The following is a 24,916-nucleotide window of genomic DNA, read 5'->3' on the forward strand; positions in this document are numbered from 1 at the left end:
TATCTAATACAAACAAGCCAATTAGTTTTGCTTTGCGATTTGCAATCGGAATTAATTCTGTGATTATCGTACACATATACTTTGACTTTGCGATCACGTCTGGTACTTTGTCGCTTTACATGCTTTTTCTTCTCCATAATCTCAACAGAACATTCTCATGCAATTTAAATAATGACTTATATAACAAAAGAAGTCCATTTCCAGTGGATGTTTCAGCATTTTTTTTCAGGGATTAAATAGCAAGGTTTAATGCGTAATTTGTGTTGCAAGGACAATAAGATAATTTAAATATTCCGAGGAAAAATTATAATATTTAAGAACAAATTAATAAGAATGTTTTTTTTGCGCTGAATATCTCCATGTAAAAAAGACTTAATTATATCATAAACTCAAATTTGCGAAGCAAAAAGATTAAAAAGAAGGGGTAAAAAAACGAGCTTTATTATAGTGATGAAAAAAAAATTAAATACAATTTATTATTATATATTACAAATAGATACGATACGTTTCGACTTTACTGTGTCATCTTTAGTTGAGAGTGTATAAAACCAAAACACTAATAATTTAATTTGAATATGTCATTGTTAAAATTAAATAAAGATATTATTTTTTTATGTCCTTCCATACAATGTTAATTTTCAATTTTATATTTTCTGTACGATGCAACTGTCGATGTAGTTTCTATTTAATTTTGTACAATAACATGTTCAAATTAAATTATTAATGTTTTGGTTATTACACTTTCGACTGAAGATGATTTAATAAAGTTGAAACGTATCGGATCTATTCGTAACGTATAATAATAAATTGTATTTAATTTTTTACATCCAATAATTTCTTGTTCTTTGATCTTTTTTAAAAATCTGTTTACTTAATTATATGTCAAATACAACTTTTAAAATAATGTTTTACAAAAAAAGATTACGTTAAAAATCTGCAAAGTTACATTAAAAAGCGCGACCGAAAAGTAGCAGTGATACTTAAAGTATAGAGCGCTTTGTATATGAAACGGGAGTGGTCTCCAGGGGGGATGAAAAGCCATCTTTCCATTAGACGCGAGATTGATTTTGTGAGCGCACCTTTCGTAACGAGATGTCGGTGTGCCCCGATGTTCGAACACTAATGTGATTAAAATAATCCAACGGTGATCAAAATACATAACGGTTCCTGATTTTCTCGGATCAATTTCCTCTGGTTTTACCATGTGGGCAAATTGAGGGTAAAAATAAATTAGAATTACATGTGGTTACGTGATCCCTGCGTAAGCCGGCGTTTGCAGACATTAAAATCCCGAATTGAGGTATATACAATATGTATACTTCAAGCGTATGTGCAAACAGTTATATATAAAATCAATATCAGTAATAATTTTATGTATTTTAGTTCCGTCCTCATAAATATTTAAGGCGCTTCTATCGCGTTCAGCGGGTGCTGTACCCCCTGAGGAACAAATTCGAAACTAATTTCACGACAATTTGCGGCACAGAACGTAGAATCCTTCAACAATTTTTTGAATTATGGTTCGAGTTGAGAGATTCTCATTACATCCTCCATTCGCGTTACGACCGCCTTTTTCCGAGCTCTTCTGAGCTTCTTGTCCCGGAGCAAGCTTCTTGTCTACTGCCGTCGTCTCCAACCCCTCCCCTCCCACCTCCTCCTTTGGGACCGAGAAGTCGTAGCCGGATAAAAAGTTTATTTTAATCTTTACAAATTTTAAATCCTTCGTGCGGCTTACCCCAACGTTCATGTAAACTGTCGCGAGAAAATAAGAGCTAGCCCCTCCACTTCTTTCATCTTTCCCAAACCCACCCCTTATTTCGTAAATCTTGTATCTCCTTGATATTCTGACCAAATACTTTGAAAAATATGTTCTCGTTAAATAACAATAGCAATTCCATGTGAAAATTTTGTTTTGTTCTACTTTGTTCTACTTCGTCTTGTTTAACGTTTTGCTTTTATTGTGTATTACATATTAGGTAGTTTTAAATATCTTTTTTTTAATTCTCTTTAAATGTCACGCTAAACATTATCGAAAATTACTTATTACATATTTAAGATAGCTCTACTGGACGATGGAATCATAATACTTGAAGCATACCTAAGCATTTAATAATAGGTATACCTAAGAAGTTCTGAAGAAAAACGTAAGACGTAAGTTTTCCCGTCGATATATACGTATTTGCTAGATCAATATCGCTGTAATTTATCACGTATTATTATTAAAATGGAAACTTTGATTTTTCCTAATTTTATTTAATTATTTTCGGTTGAACAAATATTAGGTATTATTGCTTTCGTATACATATGTAAAATGTATTATGCAACATCAATAATTCGGAAATCAATTAATTATATATATTTTTAACATATTGAAAACTTAAATATTAAGTAAATATAGATATATTTAGTTTTAATAAATATTGATTATTTTACTTTGTTTGATAATTGTATTGTTATAATATACAATTATAATATACAGATATTACGTGAAAATATTCTATCGTAACATTGACGATGGTGTTTCCGCGATGGTATAGTCGCGTTCGAGAGAGTGAAGAATCGTACGCGATGTTTCGACGGATCAATATCGTAGTAATTAGGCGTCTGTCAGCTGGGTCGACTCACGTTTGAAAAGAGAAGCATAGTCGATAACCGTGAGCAATTTGCGCACACTGTTTTCTTTCCCCAAGCTTGTATACGTGTGTTTATGGTTAGGTTTGACCATCATCTACTAATCGACGACACTACTATTTTCTCAATTGAGTTAATTATATGAAAAATATTAATCTCCAAGTAAGTAATCGCAATAGCCGGTTTAATAATACTGATTGAAAAGGTGTCTCACAAAAAATGCATCAATACACATATATATGAGGTAAAATAATTGCGTTGCATCATATTACAAACGGTGAAACTAGCAAAGAAAAAGAAATTAAGAAGTATATGCGTAGCGTGAAATATAGTCCGTTTGAATTTTTCATATGTAAAAATAGTGAGTAACGTAATTCATCGAAAATCAGTTCCTGCTTGCCACGCGTATATATGTAGAAGCGAAACAAAACCCAGGGCACGCTTCATTAATCGCGTTACTATGAGTTATTGCGCCTGACATAACGAGTGAACAGAAATCTTGCCGATTATTCGAATTAGCCGAGGAAAACGTCTACCAAAAGAGAAGTTTAGTTCTAAGCATGCATCAGGCCGTCCGCGCGGCCAATAGGAAGTGACGTTTATACGCAGCCGGCAATAAATTAACTAATATCACGAGTTACCTTTAATTAGTCTTGAGCCAGCGGCACCGCAAGGTTTCCTTTTCTGATTTTTTTCTTCGTTTTATCATGAGACGAGCGGATTATTAATTACACAAATTTCTTAAGAACGTTCGTTATACCGTACATCAGCATTTCAGGTAATTACAAAATCACGTGATTGACTTACAGCGAACGCCAAAAGAACCGTTTCGAAAGCAGTTTTAATTATCAATTTCCGCTGAACGTGGCGATTAATTAATCGGCGAGAGCAGTAACAATGATGTTAGGGGAACACATGACTGCGAACGAATCAATTTTTTTCTTCATCGCGCTTTTCTCTCATTCTCTAGATTTTGTAAGAAAAAAAGTATATGCATAAGTATATGTTTTATATCTAATCTGCGAGATACTTTTTGTTTTTTGTTTCTCACTTTTCATCTATCGCATTTTTACCTCTTTGTACTATTTTATTGACAATTCGTGTTTCTTGTCACGTGTCTCTTGTCTCTTTCGAAGTTTGTATTCATTCTATCTCGCCAATTTCGATAAATTGTGAAGGGGCAAAAAGTTAATAAGCAAAAAGTAAAAAGAAAACAAAACAGAAAACAAAAAAGCACATTGTAGATTAACCTTTATAGTTTTTAAATATAATAAAATTATGCAAGCTACAAGACAACTTTTCAAAAATTGTTATTGACTATATTCAGATTTTAGAGTCCATAACGTCAGTTAGATTATTTATAGGATATATTATTTCCAAGTGTCTCTCGTTGTGCGCTCCTAAAGTCGCATCAGAAAGTAGTAAGCGCCACTTGTTCGTCGAAATTACGGCGCTGATCGTAAGTCCTAAAACGTGCCTGGCATCTTAAAGAGAAAGAGAAAGCGTCTCGTCTCGAAGATATAAAGGGTGCGAGAAAAGATAAAAAAAAACAGGAAAGGGTAGAAAAGGGATTCCGTGGTTGCAGTTAAATAAAACTGACAAAAATCGGCCCCGGAGGGCACGAAGGGTCGGTCTTGGGACGGAGGAAGGACGGATACGTGGAGAGTACTCAGACGGGCGCCATGTGTATAATAATGTTAAAGAATGTTAAATGCGGGAGGGTTTCGGAGATCCGAGCCGCATACATTAGTTGTTAACAATGCTATAAAGGACACTCGCCCTGTGTCTCACCCTTCATCTCGCGGAACGGAGATACACAAGTCTTCTCTAGCGCGACTGGATTTACGACCACTCCTTTCCGTGCGATTCTTATGCAGCGCAATTCAGTAACATGTAGTACTTGTATTGATATCGATCCTCTACATGTATAAGATTTTCATAGAATAATGTAATGTTTGATACGAATTGATCGAAAGGATCGTAAAACTTGCTGTTATCGTGTATCCGCGCACATAGAAATAATAAAGATTGTGTAATACCGTATAATAGTTATTTTCAGTAACGTTTTAAGCAATTATTGTCCTGCCTCCAATACGTTATATAATTTAATATGAAACAATTTTATATTTTAATTCAACACCATAATATGTTTAAAAGTATATACTATATATAATTTTTCTTTTATTATAAGTCAATTTTCAAGAGATTTTGATCTTTAGTGATAATGCCATGCTAATGTGGTCCGAACTCTGGAGTTCTAGAGTCCAGTACGTCCTAAGCAACCCCGTGTGTAATAATTTACCACCCGTGTCGACTCGTGCACGCGGTCAACCCTCGTGATAATTGTTTAAACCGACCACTGGCCAACCCTTTAGTCCGACTCGAACACCATTCTGAGACCTACTCGCTCCTGTGAGCTTCGTGTACTTTCTGTGTAGGGCGCGTAGGAACTTTATTACGATTGAATCACTTCTCTTATTGCTAAACCATATATAAAAGTTAAACTATAAATTAAAAATGTTTTTTACAAATACATATTTTAACACAAACATTAACATTTTTTTAGCAAAATAATTTTTAATTATTCGATAAATTTAAAAAATTCAGGAAGTGGATAGACACACTTGCAAAAGGATATTAGACGATATTGTGCAATGTAATTTGAAGATTTGTAAGAAAGAAATTCTATTGAATGTGTGTTTGGAAAACTTTATCGAGAGAAAACTTTAGCCGAGGGAGAAATGCCGCGAACGCGGAAAGTTATCTCCTCAGGATTGATCAGTAGAATTTCAAGTTCTGCTCCAGCCTCCTTTATTCAGTCCCGTTGAAATGAAGGAAGTTTTATATAAATACAGCAAAACATGAAGTTTATCCTATTTTAGTAAATCGAGAAATTGCACTTTGCTTCAATACACAAGTATCAAGATAAAAATAAAATATCATACGAGTTATATAAATTAAACATTATATTTTTTAAAGTAATATAAGTGTTTGAAGTACGGTCAAAGCGGAACGAAAAAATATGAAATGAGGCTCTAAAATAAGTACCGAGTAGAGCAAAAGCATCGCAATGGAAAGGGTTTGGACAGTCTCCAAGAGATATAGCGGCGAGGAAAACGCAACGACAAGTGGAAGAAAGAGGGGATAAAGAGCCCGAATACTCGGTCGAGTAAAACGAATGCAGAAGAGGAAGTCTGGAAGAGCGAGAGTGCGATAGCGAGCACATAATAGGGAAATGATTTGCTCCTTGTTAGATAAAGGCCCTGCGAGGGGACTTGCGAAAAGAAATATTGCTCCCAATGAAAGGAAGTGGGCGATGGGCTACATGGCGGTGGGGCGTTGCGGGGTACGAGGGTGGATCCATTCACTTGTAACTGCTCCTTCGCCGGTCGTGTTGGGTCATCCATACGCGAATTCTGCAGCTCGATTAAGAGTTAAATAGTACGAGCGTGCTTTGTCGCGGAATTAACCACATATCCTTTTCTATCCTTTTGAAAATCCTTTATTCCTATTGCTTTTGACTATTGACAATGTGATTACGGATATATAAATTTGCATATCACTCCATTTACTACGTTCATATTTTTAAATATATTTTTTACAACAATGAAAATAATTCTTTTAGACGTTAATTATTTATTTTTTATTATGTTTTCCTATTAAACTGTAAAAAATATTAATTATTGTTAATATACTCTAAAGTAATTAGTAAATTTATAACTAAAACAGTATCCGACGAACGAATTTAAAATACAGTATTTTGTTTAGTCACTTTAATTACTTTGAAATCATCTGCTGTCCTCTGCAGCCGATTCGTTTCAAACTCTGACCATCAATTTTATCCAAAAATATCTTTTTGTGCAAGCTATCAATAAAGAACAGCGTACTCATTAATTTTAACATACATATGCATATACGGTATATATAATTTGTTTCTCATAATTGAAGATTATACATATAATAAGATCCGTATTTGTTTATGTTGCATAATAAAAATTTGAAACAATAACGATTATATACTTAAAATAATTAAGTTATTACTGGTAAATATATAAACGTTTATAAACAATAATTTTTATGTATATTTTTGTAAATTTAAGTAATATGTAAAAACAGATGAGATAGCAACATTCGCTCATATATAATAAATAATCGAGCCACAATTTAACTTCGCATTTCTAGAGCGAGTTAGCTCGAGAACAAGGTGTTATCCGAGCGGCGTAAAAAGATTAGGGTAGAGGCGCGATTCTGGGAATGAGTCGACGCGTCCAACGAACGGAGAGGGTGAAGGCTGGTACTCGCGCTACGTCCGGGGGATGGTGGATGCCCGTGAAGGACGGAGGAGGATGTGTTGGTAGGGTATGCATGGCGGCGGAGAGTCCAGTAGCGATCATCAATCAGAAAGGCAGTCAGCCGTCCGTCAGTCGGCCGGCTGGTCAGCCACGTCCAGCGTGTACAGAGTTTCGCGCGGGAGGTTTCCTACCTACGAATCCGCGAGTCATGCTTGGACTGTCATCCTGACAATCGATTGAACCTGAGCACTAACATCCAATTCCGGAATTGTTCTTTCCATTATTCTGCTATGCCTAAGGATTCTATTCGGTCATTCCATGAAGTAGATACAGACGTAAGGAACAGCCGAGCGGAGACGTTCTCGTTTATTAATGGAAAAATGAAATTGCAACGCGCATCTTGATTCGAATAATTCACCTTGAACTGCTTAACGTATAATAATGAAAGCATTATATCATCGTTATGGACTTTTAATCTAGTAATACTAAATATATTAAAATTAAAAAAATAAGCTTACAATGATAAAAATATATAAAAACATACAAAATATACGGAGAAAATGGTTTAGTTACACATATTGAGTTATAATATTAAGTATAATAATTAAGAATAAACTTTAATATCGAATTTGTACTGAATATATTGATTCTGATGCAATAACAAAGTTTTTCTCTATTCAACAAAAATATAATGTATGTAATATAATATATGTAAAACAGATCCGAAGAATAATTCACAAACATTTGTATATTTATATCTAGATCAACCAAATGTGTAAGAAAATATACGATATTACGATGTGCGTGTGTCCCCTTCTCGAGAAGAAACAAACTTTTCTCAAAAGTGTTACAAAAAAGGGTCGCTTGAAGTTCTTATTCCTCATATTTCTATAAGACTGTCGTAAACAATTGTCCAAAATGCTAGCAACTTTTTGTGTGACTTGTTAATAAATTTATGAAATTTTACATTTACTCTCTCTCTCTTTCTCTCTCTTTTTCTCTCTCTGTCCCTCTCTCCTGTTATTATCGATGTTCAACGTAGCATGCCTTTTTATTGGCGTCCTGACATTTTATAAACAGAGTGGCTTGAGCAGGATTTTCCCGTCGCGACGGATTCGAGTTGACGTCAGGGAGTTGAAAATCTTTCAGCGCGATATTGGCCTGGTCTGGCTAGCTAATTACTCTAGACAGTCCCACTCCCTTCTGCCGACAATTTCCCCTTCGCCACCTACTCTCTTTCTACAGTTCTCTCTTTCCGTTAGACTTACAGTGTCCACCCTAGCGTAACCGTGCGTTGTCTTCGCAAAAGAAAAGAGGCTAGGGTAGGGTGAACTCTCCATTGCTCTTGGGGCTAATGTACCCTAAAGTACTTATAGTCCACACTGGTTGTAAACGTCCGCGTGATATTGCCGCTAAGTTAATTTTAAATCTGTATTAACGCAGTATTCATCCGTAATATTTAGCAAAAAGAAGTTTATATAAATCGCATCTATGCCAATTTATAGATTTAATGTAGTCTTTTACATTCATAAGTGCGAATCTGTCGAATGTTTATAATTTTAGGAAAACAACGATTGCGTTTGTTGCAACTAGAAAAAGGTTAAAATTTTTGAAATTTGTTTTTATACGTCGATTGCGGACAACTTAAATTAAAATCGCCAAATTGTAAATTAAGGTCTGATTCTCCAACGATTCAGACGTAGTTTGTTCATCCAAAGGATGCAATTCTCCATCGTTGAAACGAATCAAAAGGACATGTCATACCATTTCGCTCGCTGTGGTCCTACCGTCTCTTGTCTCGCAAAACGGTGCTTCCTTGTGTCAATGTCCTGATGTTACGTTTGACGTCGACTCAAAGAAACGTCAGAATAGCTTTTGAAAGCATACCCACTCACTCAACGAAAAGAAAGAGAGAGAGAGAGAGAGAGAGAGAGAGAGAGAGAGAGAGAGAGAGAAAGAGAGCGGCACTTTGATCACCGAATGACTCGCGACTTTGCATTATGAAGCTAAACTGTCGGCGAAGAAGAAATGTAGGCTTTTGCTCCTGTAGAGTTGAAAACTTTTTATCGCTCTGTGAGGCCCATTACAGGCAACAGGTTTTGGTTGATCCACTCCAGGAAGAAGAGGGGGTTAACAGGTAGGAAGGAGGTACGGAGCACTTTCTAAATTACTTTATACGTATGTTCAAAATCATAAAACTAATGACATTAGAATTTTATTTGTATCGCACTCGATATTACGTATCGATACGATACTTAATACCTTTTTTTCTAATTTTATAGTTTGATTAATCGTTTAGAAAGTTTACAGTGAAATCCGTGTGGACCGCGGCAAATCTTCGAGAAATATGACAGGTAACATTGAAGACAATATATTACGTGTTATGAAACATTAAAATCATTGCAAACTTGTTGATCTTCATTTTTCTAGTAAAAAAGGTCCTTATATTGGCGAAACTCTAATCAAACGTGAAGCGTGCCAAGCGATTGGTCGAAATAATCCAGCTTTCTCTCGGCGATTACGTGATACTCAAACTACGATAAACGTTAATGGTAAGCATCGTAACTAGAAGTCAGGAGTTACCAAGCTCGCTCAGATCAGCCCGCTATTTCTTCGGTCGCTTTTCCACTGCTTTATCCTTAATCGCTCTTTCAGCCACCCGACATCCCTGTCTGGCGTGGCGCGATTCACCCTCGCGACTCGACGTAGCCAGGCGGATGGTTCCGACCGGGAAAAATAATACATTAGAAATTCAGATGACCGAGAGAGGAGGTCGCGCCGCGATTTATCAAATAAAAGCGGTAGTACAGTCAAATACCCGTCCATGTCGTCAGTGGAAGCGACAGTTCATTTTTAATATAAAGCGCGGGCGGGGGTGAGATCTTCCGGGATGCAGCGACAAAAAGAATATGGTAACTGCCCTGCCGGGTCACCTATCTCTAGATCTATGGATTTACGATAGAGAGTATCTAATGGTTTGCGAAAGTTACGGCTGTAGATAATCTATCACGTTAGACGCATGTTTTGTTTGCATTGCCTAAAAAGTGTTAGACTAGACACTTTCTCGTTGAAACACAAAAATGTTGAGCTCGTCACTATCACACTTCAAAAAGTTGTTGGAATTATATATAAAGTTGAAAAATATTTAAAAATATTGAGGAAACAGATAATAATTTTTTCTATTGTCACGTGATATTCGTGACCTGTCCACCTCTTCATCCATCATAAGCTCTCATCATCTCTCAACTGTCTTCTCTACGGCTCAAGTTCCTCTCAGATTCTCACTTCCATCCTATCGCGAAACCTGTTAACGCTTAAACGGTTTATAAACAGTTTGGCAATTTATTAAACTGGCACAGTCAAGATTCTTTAAATACGATCTCGTAGGATGTATACTTGGGCGTTACGCAATTTTAAAATTTTCAGTTTTTGGTTTCAGACAAACTAGAAATTTTTGTTATTAGAAATATTTCTCACTCAAATATTACTTGCACTTACGTATAAAGGTATTCACTTGAATGTCGCAAAGTAGACAAGTAAGAGCAACTGCTTAAAAAAATACATGTGTTACACAAATCAGAGAAACTTAGTGAAAGTAGATTTTACCTCTAATTAACATTGATTAAAAAATGTTGGTGCAATTTTTCGCACTGTTGTAGGCATGTACAATTAAAATAATTAGAATAGTTGTTAATGTAACCGGCTTGCGGACTTGCTTAGTGGGGAATAAGATTTTTAAATGATAAAAAGTTATGTTTGTTTTTACGATCACTTATGGTTGACCCTCCGACATATGTTATCGTCTTTTTTGCAAATTTTTACACCTCTTTTCCTTTTACGAGTGTAAAATAACAGATATAGGAACCCTCAATGTCTTTTATTCCCTGCTAGAAAGGGGAAGATACGAAAAGCATGGCGAAAGATGTCTATCTGACAATATCGTCGCCATTCTAGAGAGCTTCACCTTCGAGCATTTGCATAAAATTATTATTGTCGTAGAAAATCGTGGCTGTTTCACTTTCTTTATGGTACATCGTAGAGTATCATCGATTGACTCACATTACGCCATTCTCCATCATGAATTATATATTTACATTGTATTATATTATATTATTTCTTTTTTTATTTATATGAAAACACATATCATTATATAAAAATATTAATATTAGCAATAGTCAGATTAATGTTATTTATTCGTACATTAGAATGTATAAATGTTAATAAAATAAAAGTTTATTTTGTTTCGTTTTCAAAAATTACATTGTGCGATTTGCAATTTTTACTAGAAATGAAAAAAAAACAGTAATAAAGAGAGAGAGAGAGAGAGAGAGAGAGAGAGAGAGAGAGAGAGAGAGAGAGAGAGAGAGAAACAGAGAGGAAATACAACGGTAGGAAACCCCACGCTTTTATAGCGCTCCATTTGGCGTAACAACGAGCGTGGAAACTTCTTTTAGTGCCGGGCTACAGATTCCGGGCCGAAACAGGCGTACGATTATGGGGTTTTAGATTATCAATTTGTTATACCGTGTTTATTATTTTAGTTCAGTGCAAACGGTTGAGCCACCCGCATCTCGCTACTGAAACCCCCTGCTGCAGCTGTGAAGCGTCATACTCGGACGATTTGGGGGATAATCTGGAATATTTTATGCCGTGTTATTCCTCCAGATGTTTTGCACCAAGGTAGAAGTTGGGAAAACTATACGAAAACGTATGAGAACTGTTTTTTTCTTTCTATATGATTCATTTTGTGAGATTACGGACTCTGCGTCGATTATTTGCAATCATTTTCTGCAACGGCTGTTAACACTCCCCGCTGTTTGAATGGTAGCTGTAATATCTATGTATTGCAAGTATCGTATATATACATAGCCTTTAATCTGTCGATTCATTAAAGTAGGAAATTTTAGAAGCAGTACTTTCCTTTAGTAAAAACTCGTTCGTACGTTATTATTATAGTGATTTAATAATGCCAGTTAAAATAATACAATAATTTCCATTTAGAATACATATGCCACAGTATTTTTAATTGGGATAACGAGATTAGCAGAAATTAATTATTTATATTAGTGAATATTGGAAAAAATTATCTTCAGCGTATTGTATCATACATTGAATTCGTTTTTATAATATCGTAGAATATCGTCATTTCAAAACTTTTTTCCTTTCCACAAGTAACCGCAAAGACCGCGGGCTGTGGAGTATCATAGTAGCTGGGATTTTCTAGGAGAGTTATCTCTAATTCAGCGAGGATTTACTCGCCAATGAATCTTTAAATTAGATGCCGTTCTTTTCGTACTGCGCTCCTCCCGGAGGGTAAAGCCCCGTTCGCTCAATCACCTATATCATGGAATCGCCAAGTATAGTCAATTCGTTCCACCCTTCTTTCGTTATCGAGTCTTTACGCTCTCCTACCCCTCAATTTCACTCCGCTATATATCGATATTTGTGTCTCGCCGTAGGCTCTTGGAAAATCCCCGCTTTTATGCCTATCCTCGTTATTTTCACTCCTTACGGAGTTTAAGACTGCGTCAAAATTTTATTTAACAATTTTGCGAGCATCAAACTATCAGCGGATTACTATTAGTGGCATCAAGTATCACCGCTATATTAATTAATGACGGAAACGCAGCCCGACGTAGTTTAGTAAGAAGCAGTTCGGCCACGAAAATGGCCGTCCCGCAGGAGGGTGTAAGACGGAGGACGGAAGATAGTGGCGCGAGGATGATGATAATCCAGCTTCTAGCCTAGTCCTATCCCGAGGGATGCAGGGATTAATTGACACATCGGCGTCTTGGAGGAGTCTGCTGGGCTGACGCCTCCGCTTTGGCACCCACCGACGTGACTGATGAGACGCCTCGAACAAGGCGTTGGGAAAAACACTCGTAGATTCGTGGCTTTTTTGTAGAAAAGGTATCCAGCAAGAATTACCGACGAAGCACGGAACGTCGGTCGCGCCTCTTCTCCTGGCAAATAACTCAACTAATCAGACCACGTTCTCCTTCATCGTCCCATCTACGGCGTCCCCGAACTAAAACATCTCAGCTGGAGGGCACGTAGATGTAACAGATTGAAATTTAATACGAGCAGTATGGTGACACATACGAAAAGACGAGATGTTACTTAAGGTTTCGTAGGACACACCGTCCCCCATCACGCCGTCTTGGATAGAAATTCATTAATGTAGGTTTGACAGTTAAAATCGTAATAACGGAATAATGAGTTTAATTTCTATTAGCTATAATTCATGAAAATTTTGTCATTAAAATGGAAAAAGTTCTTTTAAGGAAGATAATATAAATTAAGTCAAAATCTAAATAACGAGTTTAATGTAAAATTTTTATTAATATTGTTACAAATTATGCATTTAATATTATGTGAGATGTAATTGTTTAAATTATATATTTAGAAAGTTAGATTTATGTAAAAAATTTTAATAAATTCGTAATTTTCATATGCTTCCATTGCGACAAACATAATTATAAAGAGATGCATGATTGTTATATATAGGCTCGCAAATCACAAAAAGATGACCGAGGTAGCTCGCGATAAGGGATAACATGGTAGTTGAAAGCAAAGAGCCGACGTGTACGAGGCGTCGGTGGCGGCACCCCATGTGAGTTATGGCCGTCCCGACGCTCTCTCCTGCTAGTCCTGGGCTCAATTTACAGATGATTCCGCGTGTTACCGCCTGGCCAGCGGCTGGTTAACCTCCGTGCCAAACACTTAATCTTCCAACGTGTCCTGTGGACGGACCGACCACGTTTTGGAGTCGGCATGACGTTAAATCGCCGTTGTAAACGCAAGATCGATGTCAGAAAGAGAGAAACGGGGATAGATAAATAGACCAAGACGTTTGTAGGGTCCCGGACGTTGCCGAACGGCGACCCTAGTGGCCCATAAAGTTAGCCAACCCTTCGGATTGTATCGCTATCATTTACTATTATATGAGCTTCAATGACGTGCGAAGTATCAAGCAAAGTAACATGTAAAATTAATGCACATTAAGATATAATCTACATACTTTTTTACTATTATTTACTGTATTTAAAAAAAAATACAATTAGCTTATTGGAAGTTCCTCAAATTAATTTCGCTACGGTAAGCCGTAAAAATATTTGTGGATACTTCTTCTCGTTTTCCGTGCAACTTGTTGGCTATTGTAAGGCTATCGAGGACCAATAAATTTGCGCTGCGAATCTCTCCACAAATTTATCGTTGGTTGGTCCTCGATAGCTTCGCAATAGCCAACAAGTTGTTGGAAAAACAAGTCCTGTGAATATCTTTCTCTGACTTAACGTAGAGAAGTTAATTCGCGACATTTTTACTTTGTATCGTACACAATTTCATCAAATCTTTTTTATATTTAATATTAAATGTAATAATAAATAATAAAGTAAAATGTATTTTTTGATATGCAAGGCATTAATTTCACATGTAAATTATACATTACATATAAATTGTAAATGCATGACAAGTTGTGCAAATTAAAAGGCGCAGTTCCGTTCAGAAACAATAGATTTTGTCTTCAAAGAATTTTTCCCATCTGAGTGCCATGTTTTTAGAGGACAAAATAATGCGTCATAATTAGCTTTTTAAGGTTTGCAAATATTCCGAAATTTGTGGTATTGACACGTTATGTGTTCCAGATGTGCGGCATTCCTAGCAGGAAAGCAAAGGCTTGAAACTGTTATTAGCCGACGGATAGTAGGCACCCCGCGGTGAGCCACAATGTAGCGGCGAGGAGCCAATAGACTCCTAATGCTGTAAACGGTATGCCGAATCCTAACGACCATGTTAATAGACATTCACGTTGTCACCATGTTTCTTGACAAATTTCATGATCGTGTTTATTTAACGTAGATTTTAAGAAATGGACATTAATAGGTCTTTTTTATTCTCCGAAATTTTTAAATTAATATAAATTTTAATTAATATGATTTCAATCAACACAGTTAAGTTTATAATAACAATCAGTTTACCTTATTTTTTTATTATTTTTTACAAGTAAGAATTAAATGTATGATTCGTTTCAAAATTATTAATTATTCTTATTAGGTATATATTAATTAATAATTATTTTTATTAATTATATTATAATTAATTGAAATTAATTGAAGAATATTTAACCAATACAGTAATTTTTCAATAAATATATTATTATAATTAATCAATAAATATTATTATAATTGTATTAAAAATATATTAAATTCTTCAGAGTGATCGTTATTTTCAAGGTTTTTTTAAATTCTTTTTAAATTTTAATAATCAATTTCTTATTTTAATTATTTCTCTTGTTAACAGTTAATTTACCAAACAATTTTGATGACTTACCTTGTTGATTACTTTTTCTAGTAGTTTTCTTTTCCTTCATCCATGGATACTCTGGAACATTGACACCCGAGGGGTCAGCGACACCATGGGGATCCATCATGGTATGATACGCGGGATGATGAGCACCAGGACTGATAGAACCAGCGGTCCCCGGTGAATGTTGCAGGTTGCTGTCCCCAGCTAACTGCGGCAATGCCGTCATAAATTCGGCCATGGAGGGCTGACTGTTGATGAAGCCGGTTTCGGCGGATCCGCATGTTGGATCCATGGCTGGATGATGAGTTCCGTGCGGGGGCAGCCCGGCTGGGGTACTTGCCCCCGCGGCCACCGTGGCCAGCCAGAAGCCGCCCCCTCCGTCGTTCGCCAGGACGGGTGTCGTCGGCCTCGTCTTCACGGTCGATAACTCTTTACTTGCGTGGACCAAATTCTGAAGATGATTGTTGAGCTGCAGATTGCCAGTGTTAGACAACTGCGATTGGCGCGGATCCTCTTCAGGGTGTACTAATGTTTGTTGCTTGCTACGCATGGAACAATACGCGCCAACTTGCAATCGCAGATAGCGTTGTTTATCTCTTTTGATGATGAATGTAGCAATCAGAGAATGATTTGATGTTAATTGTTGACTGAATGTGATCGTGGAATGTGAAGTGATCTTTTTCCACGATGTCCTTCTTCTACTCGCGATGTAATTTCACAACATATAGACTTGGAAAAACACTTTATGTATTTATATTCATTTAGCAAATGTCTCACTAAGTTTCAATTATTTCTCAACTTTTAAAACGTATATATATGTAAACATTTATATTTAAACATCGTAGTCATTAATCGTGGAAATTTGTTAAGCCAAAATTTGCTTTCAAGAAGGCTAAAGAAAAGCATGGATCAGCTTGTGCAGCCTATCAGCTATTATTGTTTCTTTTGTATATTGTCTCGTTAGTATGTTCTAAAACTTTATTCATTCTTTTTACTTTAATATCTCGAAATCAACTTTACTTTTTTATGCAAGCTTTTCGGGTATCACTTTTCCTCGATTACATTTATTACTTACTTGCGTTATGGTTTATGCCAGGGGTACATTGATCAGCAATTGGTTAACTACAATTGTTTAGTACATATTCACTACACACTATAGTACTCACTATGGTATATCATCATCATCATCATCATCATCATCATCATCATCATCATCATTATCATTATAAACTGTGTATCCGTACTCATTTTCTCTTACAAATTAACTGCAGGAATAACTGGTCTGATAACGTTTAACTCTGGTATCAACGAGAAGCAGATTGTCGGACCACGCTGTGAACATGACACTGCTTACTCGTGGTTAACATAGCTCGGACAAGAGATCCGATTTATAGATCCGCCAGCTGAATGCGGGAACAACCAAGCACAGATCACCACTGTCACACGTAGTCGCGACAAGTTGATCGATAGTCCGACCGATCGACGGAGAACGCCGTGCCGAATCGCGCGTACCGCGGCTGCCGTCAGCGTGCCGATCGGCCGAAACCCAGGCAAGCGGGCTAGGGTACGCGAAGCCAGTCACCGATCGCGGTATACTTGCTAAGTGACGGAGGAGAGAGAGAGGATGTAGAGATAGCAGCCGAGGGAAGGTGGGGGTCCGTGAGAGGTCCGTGGTGGAGGTACCCACCAAGCGCGAGAAGGTGCGGCAGGAGAGGCGAAGGACGTCCCGTAGAAAGAGACCGTCGTCTCCAGTCTCGCCAGGACCAAAATTTCCACGATCTTTTTCGCCTCTCCGGTGTTCCCGGTGTCTCTGTTGTTACTGCTGTCTCTTTCCTCGTTTCGGGAGGGGGCGGCTGGGAGTCCACTTCGGCATCGAGGTGGAAGTCGTCCTTTAATGTGGCGGCGGCCCCAGTCACGTGACTTCACTCGCCGGAATGGAGCGACCAATCGTGAAGCGGTAACACGAGCGGTGAGGCACAGCCCTCCGCCGACGTAGGCGGGCTGGCCTGTCGTGGCGACGGTGGCCTTGGAGGGCTCGGAGGGCACACAGCCAGGAGGGTACGACGACCAGGTCCGTGCCGTGAGAGTGCAGGCGGGCGACTCTCATGCGGACGAGCACGAGGCTCGTTTGGGCGGCCACGGTTACCCGGCGCAACTGTGGGCGGTACGCGCGAGCGCGTCGTTCGGTATCTTGCCAAGTGGTGGGGTACTTTCTCACGTGCTCGGCCACGCGGTCCTCCACCTTCGCTGGATGAGCCTCCGAATCAAGGTACGATAGTCTCTCGCTTTTATTAACCCTCGAATGATACCGCGAATTCATCGTCATGTCCGTGAAACGACCAAAGAAGTTAAAACCAGTTCGTCAAATCGCGCTATTTACTCTCGACACGTTCCGATTTCCTTTGGACCTGCTCCAATTGATGCTTTTTTCCTTTGCATTTGACATTACGTGTAATAATAATAGAATGGTCTTTGGGTCGGCTCCAACTCTCTCTCGGAGTAATTTAATTCATGAAGATGCTTTTGTTATAAGTGGTGCAGCTATTTATCTATCTATTTGTTGCCTTTCTTTCTTTCTTTCTTTCCTTATTTATTCGCAAGCAGAGAGTATCTACGCTTGATACGAGAAGAATTTTCAAGTATCCACCCACGATTAATCCATGGTATATTACTGGAATATAAATTGTTCTTTATATACTTATATATTTATACTTATACCAAGCAAATATTATATGTATACATATAAAATGCTCCTCCTCAAAAGTGAATTTGGTACTGAGTAGTAGATTCATGGATCGAATGCAGCCGTGTCGTTATTGCAACGGTCGGGATTGCTGGGGGCGCGCCGACTGGCATCGCGACGGCTCGCTGTAGAGCAGTTTTGATGACAGATTACCCTGATCCGCTTTGTGGAGGAGCTTTCATTTAGACAGGCAGTTTGATTGAAAAGTTCACTGTCGCTTCCAAAGAAAAAAATTTGTGCCACTACCCTCATCGAGTGATCCGCATGAAGCAAGTCGTTTACTTGCTAGAATCGATCCCCTTTAGCGTGAGAAGATTAAATTTACCATGTCCTACATGCAGTAGCTAAATAAACGGTACATTTATGTGTATTACGTTGTAATAGAATGACAAGGATAAAACTTATGAAAACACTTTAGCTTCGTGTAATTATCATTCTTCTTTAATTTTACGTAAATTTTTATGACAAAATCCAAGATTTATAGAATAAATGTTCGAGCAATAGATGTGATACCAATAATTGTTAAAATTTAATAAAAACTGTAGAAAATATAAAAGATTTAAAAGAATTGTAAGGATATTTGGAATTATTTATCAGCAAAGTGAGACATACTTTAATGTGTAATTTGTGTGTGTGTGTGTGTGTGTGTTGATTCGTATTAATAATTTATTCAATTGCGTCAGTGGGTTAGAAGGAAATTTCCAAGAGAGAGAGGGGGTGAGGGTGTCAACCATTCCGGAGCGCAAAGCGGGCGCGGATGGCTAGAGGAGGCAAAAGAGGGCGAGTAAGCGGGAGGGTAGACGGAGAGAGACGAGAGAACGGAGAACACCCTCCACATCTGCCACCAGATTTAACTATACATTACAGACACACGATATGTCAAAGTCCTATACTTCATATCGACTCTGCCATTTATTAAAAGTTTCATCGCGCGCGCCTCGCTCGCGCCACCGATGTTCGGCAGCCCGACCCCTTCTTTCAGGCGCACTCCGAAAGCATATAGGAAGAAAGGCCCGAAATATACGAACGAAAAGTTCGAGAAAAGAACGACGAAGGAAGAAGGGGGTGCGTTTCTCAGATCGACACAGTTGCAGCGCTTCGCGTGATAAAAGCGCGACTGCGCTATCTTTCTTCGGCGATTCTTTATTTTACTCTTTGCCGTATAAGGCGGAGTTTCCCCGATAACGGATTCCTCGGGAGAACTGCGAGGCGATAATTTTCACCGTTCGGATCTCTCTACCGTTCGTTTTATTAATCTCAAAATAATTCGCCGCTTTGCGCTTTGCAGCGTTTCAAAAGTTGTCACCAAAATCTTTTCCATTTTAAAGCAGCACGTTGCGTCGCAACGTTTCGCCGAGAAAAATAAGAGTTATATTTGGAGCAATTTTGCGCACCGCGAAAAGCTTAATGTCAGAAAAATAAGATTCTTTCGGACTCGCCCTTTTTGTGACGACTGCGGAATTTCTGCGTGTCGGATCTTCGCGTTTCCTCCGGCTGCTGCCGATTGCGAAATGAAGTTTTATATTAAGCTTGGAGTTTTCTCTCTCTCTCTCTCTCTCTCTCTCTCTCTCTCTCTCTTTCTCTCATATTTCGCGCGTGCGTCTCTCACCGCTCGTTTTTTCCCTTTTCTCTCGTGCCATCGCTTTTTCTCCTACGCTCGCCCTTTATGTATTTACGTACCGATAGATCGTTATATCGGCGTTTGCATATATATTGACGTTGCTGTCTGTTCTGCGACGACGCGTTATATATATGTGCTATAGGGTGTACGAAAAATGTGTATACTCGCGTCTTTGCAACTTAAATATTTGTCGTTACAACGACTTAATAACACGCGTATCAAATAGTATAAGTTATGCTATATGCGGGCGAAAAGTTTACTAGGGCGTTTTACAAATAATCCGGGAGTTATTTAATATTTACTAGGTCACGGTCTTTCTTTCGTCGTTCTTCGAGTCGTTAGAATTAGCCAAAAAGAAGTGCGTATTGAAAGCACCGTTTTCCACCATTAAAAGTAAATCATCTTTCATCGCCATTTTAGCATAGCAACTGGCACGGGTCTACGAGTAGGGCTCGACCTGTCAATCTCACCGGATCACTGAGACGGGTCTCTGCCGTCCTGCTTCGCTGGAAAGGAGAGGCTCTCTCTCGCTTTTCGTACCTAAAACCCCTCTCCCCACTTCGACCCTCTTCCAACTTTTTTCTTCTTCGTCGTCTGGGGTAAAAGCGAACTCGTTAGACGCTCGAACTGAAATTTTCTCTCGTCCTGGTGAGTAGTAGTATGCCACTGGAAATGTTATAGAGCGCCTACTTTCACTACCGCTTCTTAAATTTACCTTTCTTGTCGCTTATCACGTCGCTTCGAGGATCGATTAAAAATTGTTGCTCAGCTTTAATTTATACGAAGAAAGTTTTGATTAAAGATCAAGTTTTCATTAAAAAAATGATCATATAAACAACGCGCACAATTTAAGAGAGAAATTTAAAGACAATTACTTAATTTGTGTAAGTCATATACATTTAAATGGCCAAAACAGTCTGATAATTATAGTTACAGTTGTATGATAAAAGCAGGTATGATTGTTAAACGATCAGTAGGGAGGAAAATCATTCGTGCAGCGAGGGATTGTTATCACAAGGATATATACGTAAAGGTGAGTTGGTTCGTGTTGAACAGCAACGGTGGTTCTTGCGATTAGCGCGCGACTAAGGGGAACTCCGTGGCTGAGGAGTCTGAGGTTTTAATTAAGCATTCACTGCGGATGATATCGCATGCCTCTTTATACTTCATAGCGGCCAGATGTTGCTACGAGAATGTTCCTTGCCTTAAGTCCTCTTCCCTCTGATTCGAGCCAGCCAGAGCATCGCACGAGCGACGTTTCTCCCGTCGCTATTTCGTTTTAATTATGCATATTTAATTTGCTTATATCTTGGCCCTTACGTGGCACGTCGGCAGAAACTCGACGCTTCCGCGAGAGCGATTATTCATTTGTCCGGAAATATTAATTAGCGGTGAATCATCGCGCCGGAAATTTTTTAGTTTGACAGTTGCGGCTGCGCAAAATTTTCATTAACTATACTTAGCTAACTGAGTTTGTAACATCGTGAATCGTGTTTGTTACATTGGAATTTAGAAGACGAAATTTTATCATTCTTGAGTGAAATTTTATCATTCTCCCCCGTCTTTTTTTCCATGGTGAATTCGAAACTTTCCTTTCGAGTTATTCTTTGGGGATAGGAAGAGAGAGCGAGGGATCTCCCCGCGAGTGCCCGTGGAACAAATCTACCTCCGGAACTCGAGGTATACACAGTTCTACAGCCGACACTTGGCGCAAATTGCCCCAGTAAGTGTAGTACATTAATCTTTGGTTTGGTTTGGTCTCGGCCACCGCGTGTGTTGCGGTGGCCGCATTTCTCGTAAACCTTCTCTTTCTCCGCACCGACATGCCGCACGTCCGAGGACCTTCTCCACGTTTTCGTATCCCTCTTTTCTCGCAACCACCTGACCATACACGTTTACTTTCAAGTGTCACAAATCGAGGTGGACCACGTAAAACACACATTTTATTAATACGGACAATCTTTCTCGAGCGAAACATTTCTATCGTTCATATCCAATCTCGCTTAGATAACGTCTTTCGTAGTAGAGACGCAGTAAATATTATGGCTGCTGCGTTTAATAAAAAGTGGTGTGTGCGTGTATGCAATATGTATGTAAAATAAGCAAACAGCAGGAAGTATAACGCGCATACATTTGAAAATACGGCGGTAGCCTACTGGGCAAAAGTACAACGCTTTTGTTGTCTCACCCTTGTCGGTCTCTCATATTCCACTCGTCCCCGAATGAGTTCCGCCAACCCTTCCGCTTCTAACAGGCCACCTTAACTGTAACCTCTGCACACACTTGCTACTCGGGTGGTCAGAAAGCCAGACCCGGCCTTTCGTAATGCGAATACCATGTCGCACACCAGGAATTTGGGATCTCCAGTGTAAGCCCTTCTTTATTCGATTAAATAAATTGGCAGCGATTAGGTCGACGCGGGTTTTCCGAATGGGACTATATGTCCGACGATGATCGAGCATAATTAATTGCAGCTACTCAACATTTATCTGTGTTACTTTTCCGCAAAGTCTCATTGTGACATATTGTTATTATTATTATTATTATCAGCACAAATAGTATTATAAAATATTTTAAGAAAATCATTTCGATTTTGATATAATTTATGATATTTATTTATAAAATAAAATACAACAAGTCTAGTTTTAATTAATTAAAAAAATTTTTTTATACATAAAATTGATGATAAATGTGTTATATAAAAAGCAAATAATAATGTAGTTTAAAAAATGTAGTTAATAAATATGAAATAATTTATATAATGTTTTAAATAATGCAACGAATGTGGTTTTATAGTAAATTGATTACACAAATAAACAATTTGTAAAGCATTTATTTTATGCTTGGACAAGCATCTTAAAATATTTACGTGACAATACCATTGATACCTACGATTGCTATTACCATACAATAGAAGGTGCATTTATGCTTTTTGATAATTCTGTACAGTCTCAAAATACGCGGACAATCCTTGGAATTAGGTGGTGAAATCGCTTTCTGACTTACCTGTACAAGTTCTCGCTGATTGTATTGTAACGACGTCATAACTCGACACTATAATCTGAAGATATGGTATAATCGCCATCAGATTTCGATGACCGTAATAAATCGCGCGTTTGACTGCTCGTCATTTTACTGGAAGTAGATAAGGGAAGCAAAATTGACTTCCCTTCTGAGAATAAGATACGAAAAGAAATAACGTTTCTCCAATCGATCAGAGAGCAGATTCACGCAATCATGCTCTGTATTTGCCGTTAGGTGTATCATATTATTCGAACACCTCCAGTGTTCTAACTTTAGGCGTCTCATCACCCCCTTATGGAGCTTGATGACTTGCACATTCGTGACCAGGCATCCAGAGCATGCGGCATGAATCTCTTTCATGTGCATGTGCTATGGACGACGTGTTTCACCCTTCGAAATCGTTATCTTTTCGGATCACATATCCATTTATTTTTAACTGAAAAAAATATAATCACTAAATGATAATGCTTTTGTATTTTTCATCATGCTATTTTAAATACAGAGAAAGCTCAATACTAGCTTACTTTATTGTTGTGGATAGTATTTAAAATTAAATTTTGAAAACATAAATGTGAATTAAAAAGTGATACTTTTATCAGATGGAAGTTTTTATAATATTGTTTCATATTTTGTAATAATTAATGTTTTTGCAACATAATAAAAAAAGATACAATTTGGTCCTAAAACTGGCACACTAGGCGACATTCTTTTTTTTCTCGTAACATAAGTTATTTTGTACACGATATCATGTAATTATTGAATATATCACACAAACGATATCATATTAAACATGTTAGTTTCGAATAAGATTAAAAATTGGCTTGTCTTAGTTTATTGTGTATCTAAAAATTTTCTGCTTATGATATTTCTGGCACGTGCTCGATGCATTACCTTAATGAATTAGAAATTGGTCGAGCATTCACGGCGGACCGAAAGTTCAATTAACTTTAAGAATCAGATGACATATTTAATTTCCTCGAGATAATGAGAGTGGGTACGAGGAAGTAAGGCCGGTGGTAGGCGGGAAGATAGCGGCAGGAGTCCCGGAAGAAGACGCCGTTCCTTCATGCTGGTGTTAAAAGGGAGAAAAGAGCGTCAAACTTATCGAGAGAGGAATGGTACTGAAAAAGAAATATGAAAAATTAAAAACGTTTGTATTAAAAAAAAGAAACGAGATTAAATATCCGTATATTTGCAACATGGATAATGAAACAGTGTAATTGCAGTTATTGCAATCATTTTACGAAGATGTTTTATAATAAAGTTGTACAGACATTTGAATATTTTATAGAAAAAATTATTTTGTGTTATTAATCTTAATTATGCTTTTGGTCGGACTATATGAGAGCAGTACAATTTATTGTAAACGCTAGAATTTTTTTCTTCTTGTGCTCTGCTACATTATTTACCAATATTTGTAAATTTTATTACAACGTTATTATATGAATATTTAACATTTGATTATGTTTTTAATCTTAAGATAGAACTACAAATGGTACAAGATTCGTACGTGGACACGAGAGATCCAAGTCTTAAAACGTATTGGCCTTTTGCAATGATCGATTGATTATGAAGAAACAATAGGATCGTAATGGCAAGATTTGCTGTCGCGGCGGAATTTTGTCAGGAACCTTTTATCCCCTGGCAAGAGGAGTAAATCGTGCGGTCACGACGTACATCTATTTGTCACTTGGACCGCCTCGTAGCAGACTGTCTTCAGGAAGACAGTAGGGCGTCGTGATGCCTGGCCAGAGTCCGACACCACGTCGTACGTGGTCTTTCTTTTCCAATGGTCCTCCCTTTCCCCTCTTCCTCTTGGGACCACTCCATCTTTCCTCCCTGAACCGGATCCTCGGAGAGAAGTAGGTAGCCCTCCGTTAAAGAGGTAATTTGTGCCACGAGCAATCCAGCACACTTCCGAAAGTTGTGCACCTTTCTGCGAAATACCCGTCGAAACGCTGTTGCTTGTTGCACGAAATGCAGTATTCTATTCGCGTTTTTTTTCGCTTTTTAATAATTTTGTATTATTGCAAAATAATATGTGTTATTTTTACAAATGTAAAGCTACTATCTTTTACAAAATTTATTATGCGTTATCTTTGATTTTTGTCATCTTATTTTTGTGGTTTTTAGTATTAATTACATCCATGTTAATCGTGTTTGGATTATTACACGTGACATTTTAGCGGCTAATTTATACGGCCGTCTCCCGCCCTCTCTCATCTCTCTCTCTCTCTCTCTCTCTCTCTCTCTCTCTCTCTCTCTCTCAAGAGCGACTACTGAATAAACTCAAGTCAA

The 24,916-nt window shown here is 37.9% G+C and overlaps 1 protein-coding gene across 1 annotated transcript in view; it reads right to left on the reverse strand.

The window, feature by feature from the left end:
• The window catches only part of LOC105840239 (homeotic protein proboscipedia), a 33,059-nt gene extending 12,747 nt beyond the window's left edge, over window positions 1-20,312 (reverse strand). Inside the window, exon 1 of the mRNA XM_012687122.3 lies at window positions 15,255-20,312. Within this exon, the coding sequence (XP_012542576.1) occupies window positions 15,255-15,780 (526 nt within the window). The 5' untranslated portion in view covers window positions 15,781-20,312. The remainder of the gene's footprint in view (window positions 1-15,254) is intronic.
• Between the last annotated feature and the right edge of the window lie 4,604 nt (window positions 20,313-24,916).

Source organism: Monomorium pharaonis, chromosome 3, assembly GCF_013373865.1.
Source record: "Monomorium pharaonis isolate MP-MQ-018 chromosome 3, ASM1337386v2, whole genome shotgun sequence".
In the NCBI taxonomy this organism is placed as follows: Eukaryota; Metazoa; Arthropoda; class Insecta; order Hymenoptera; family Formicidae; genus Monomorium; species Monomorium pharaonis.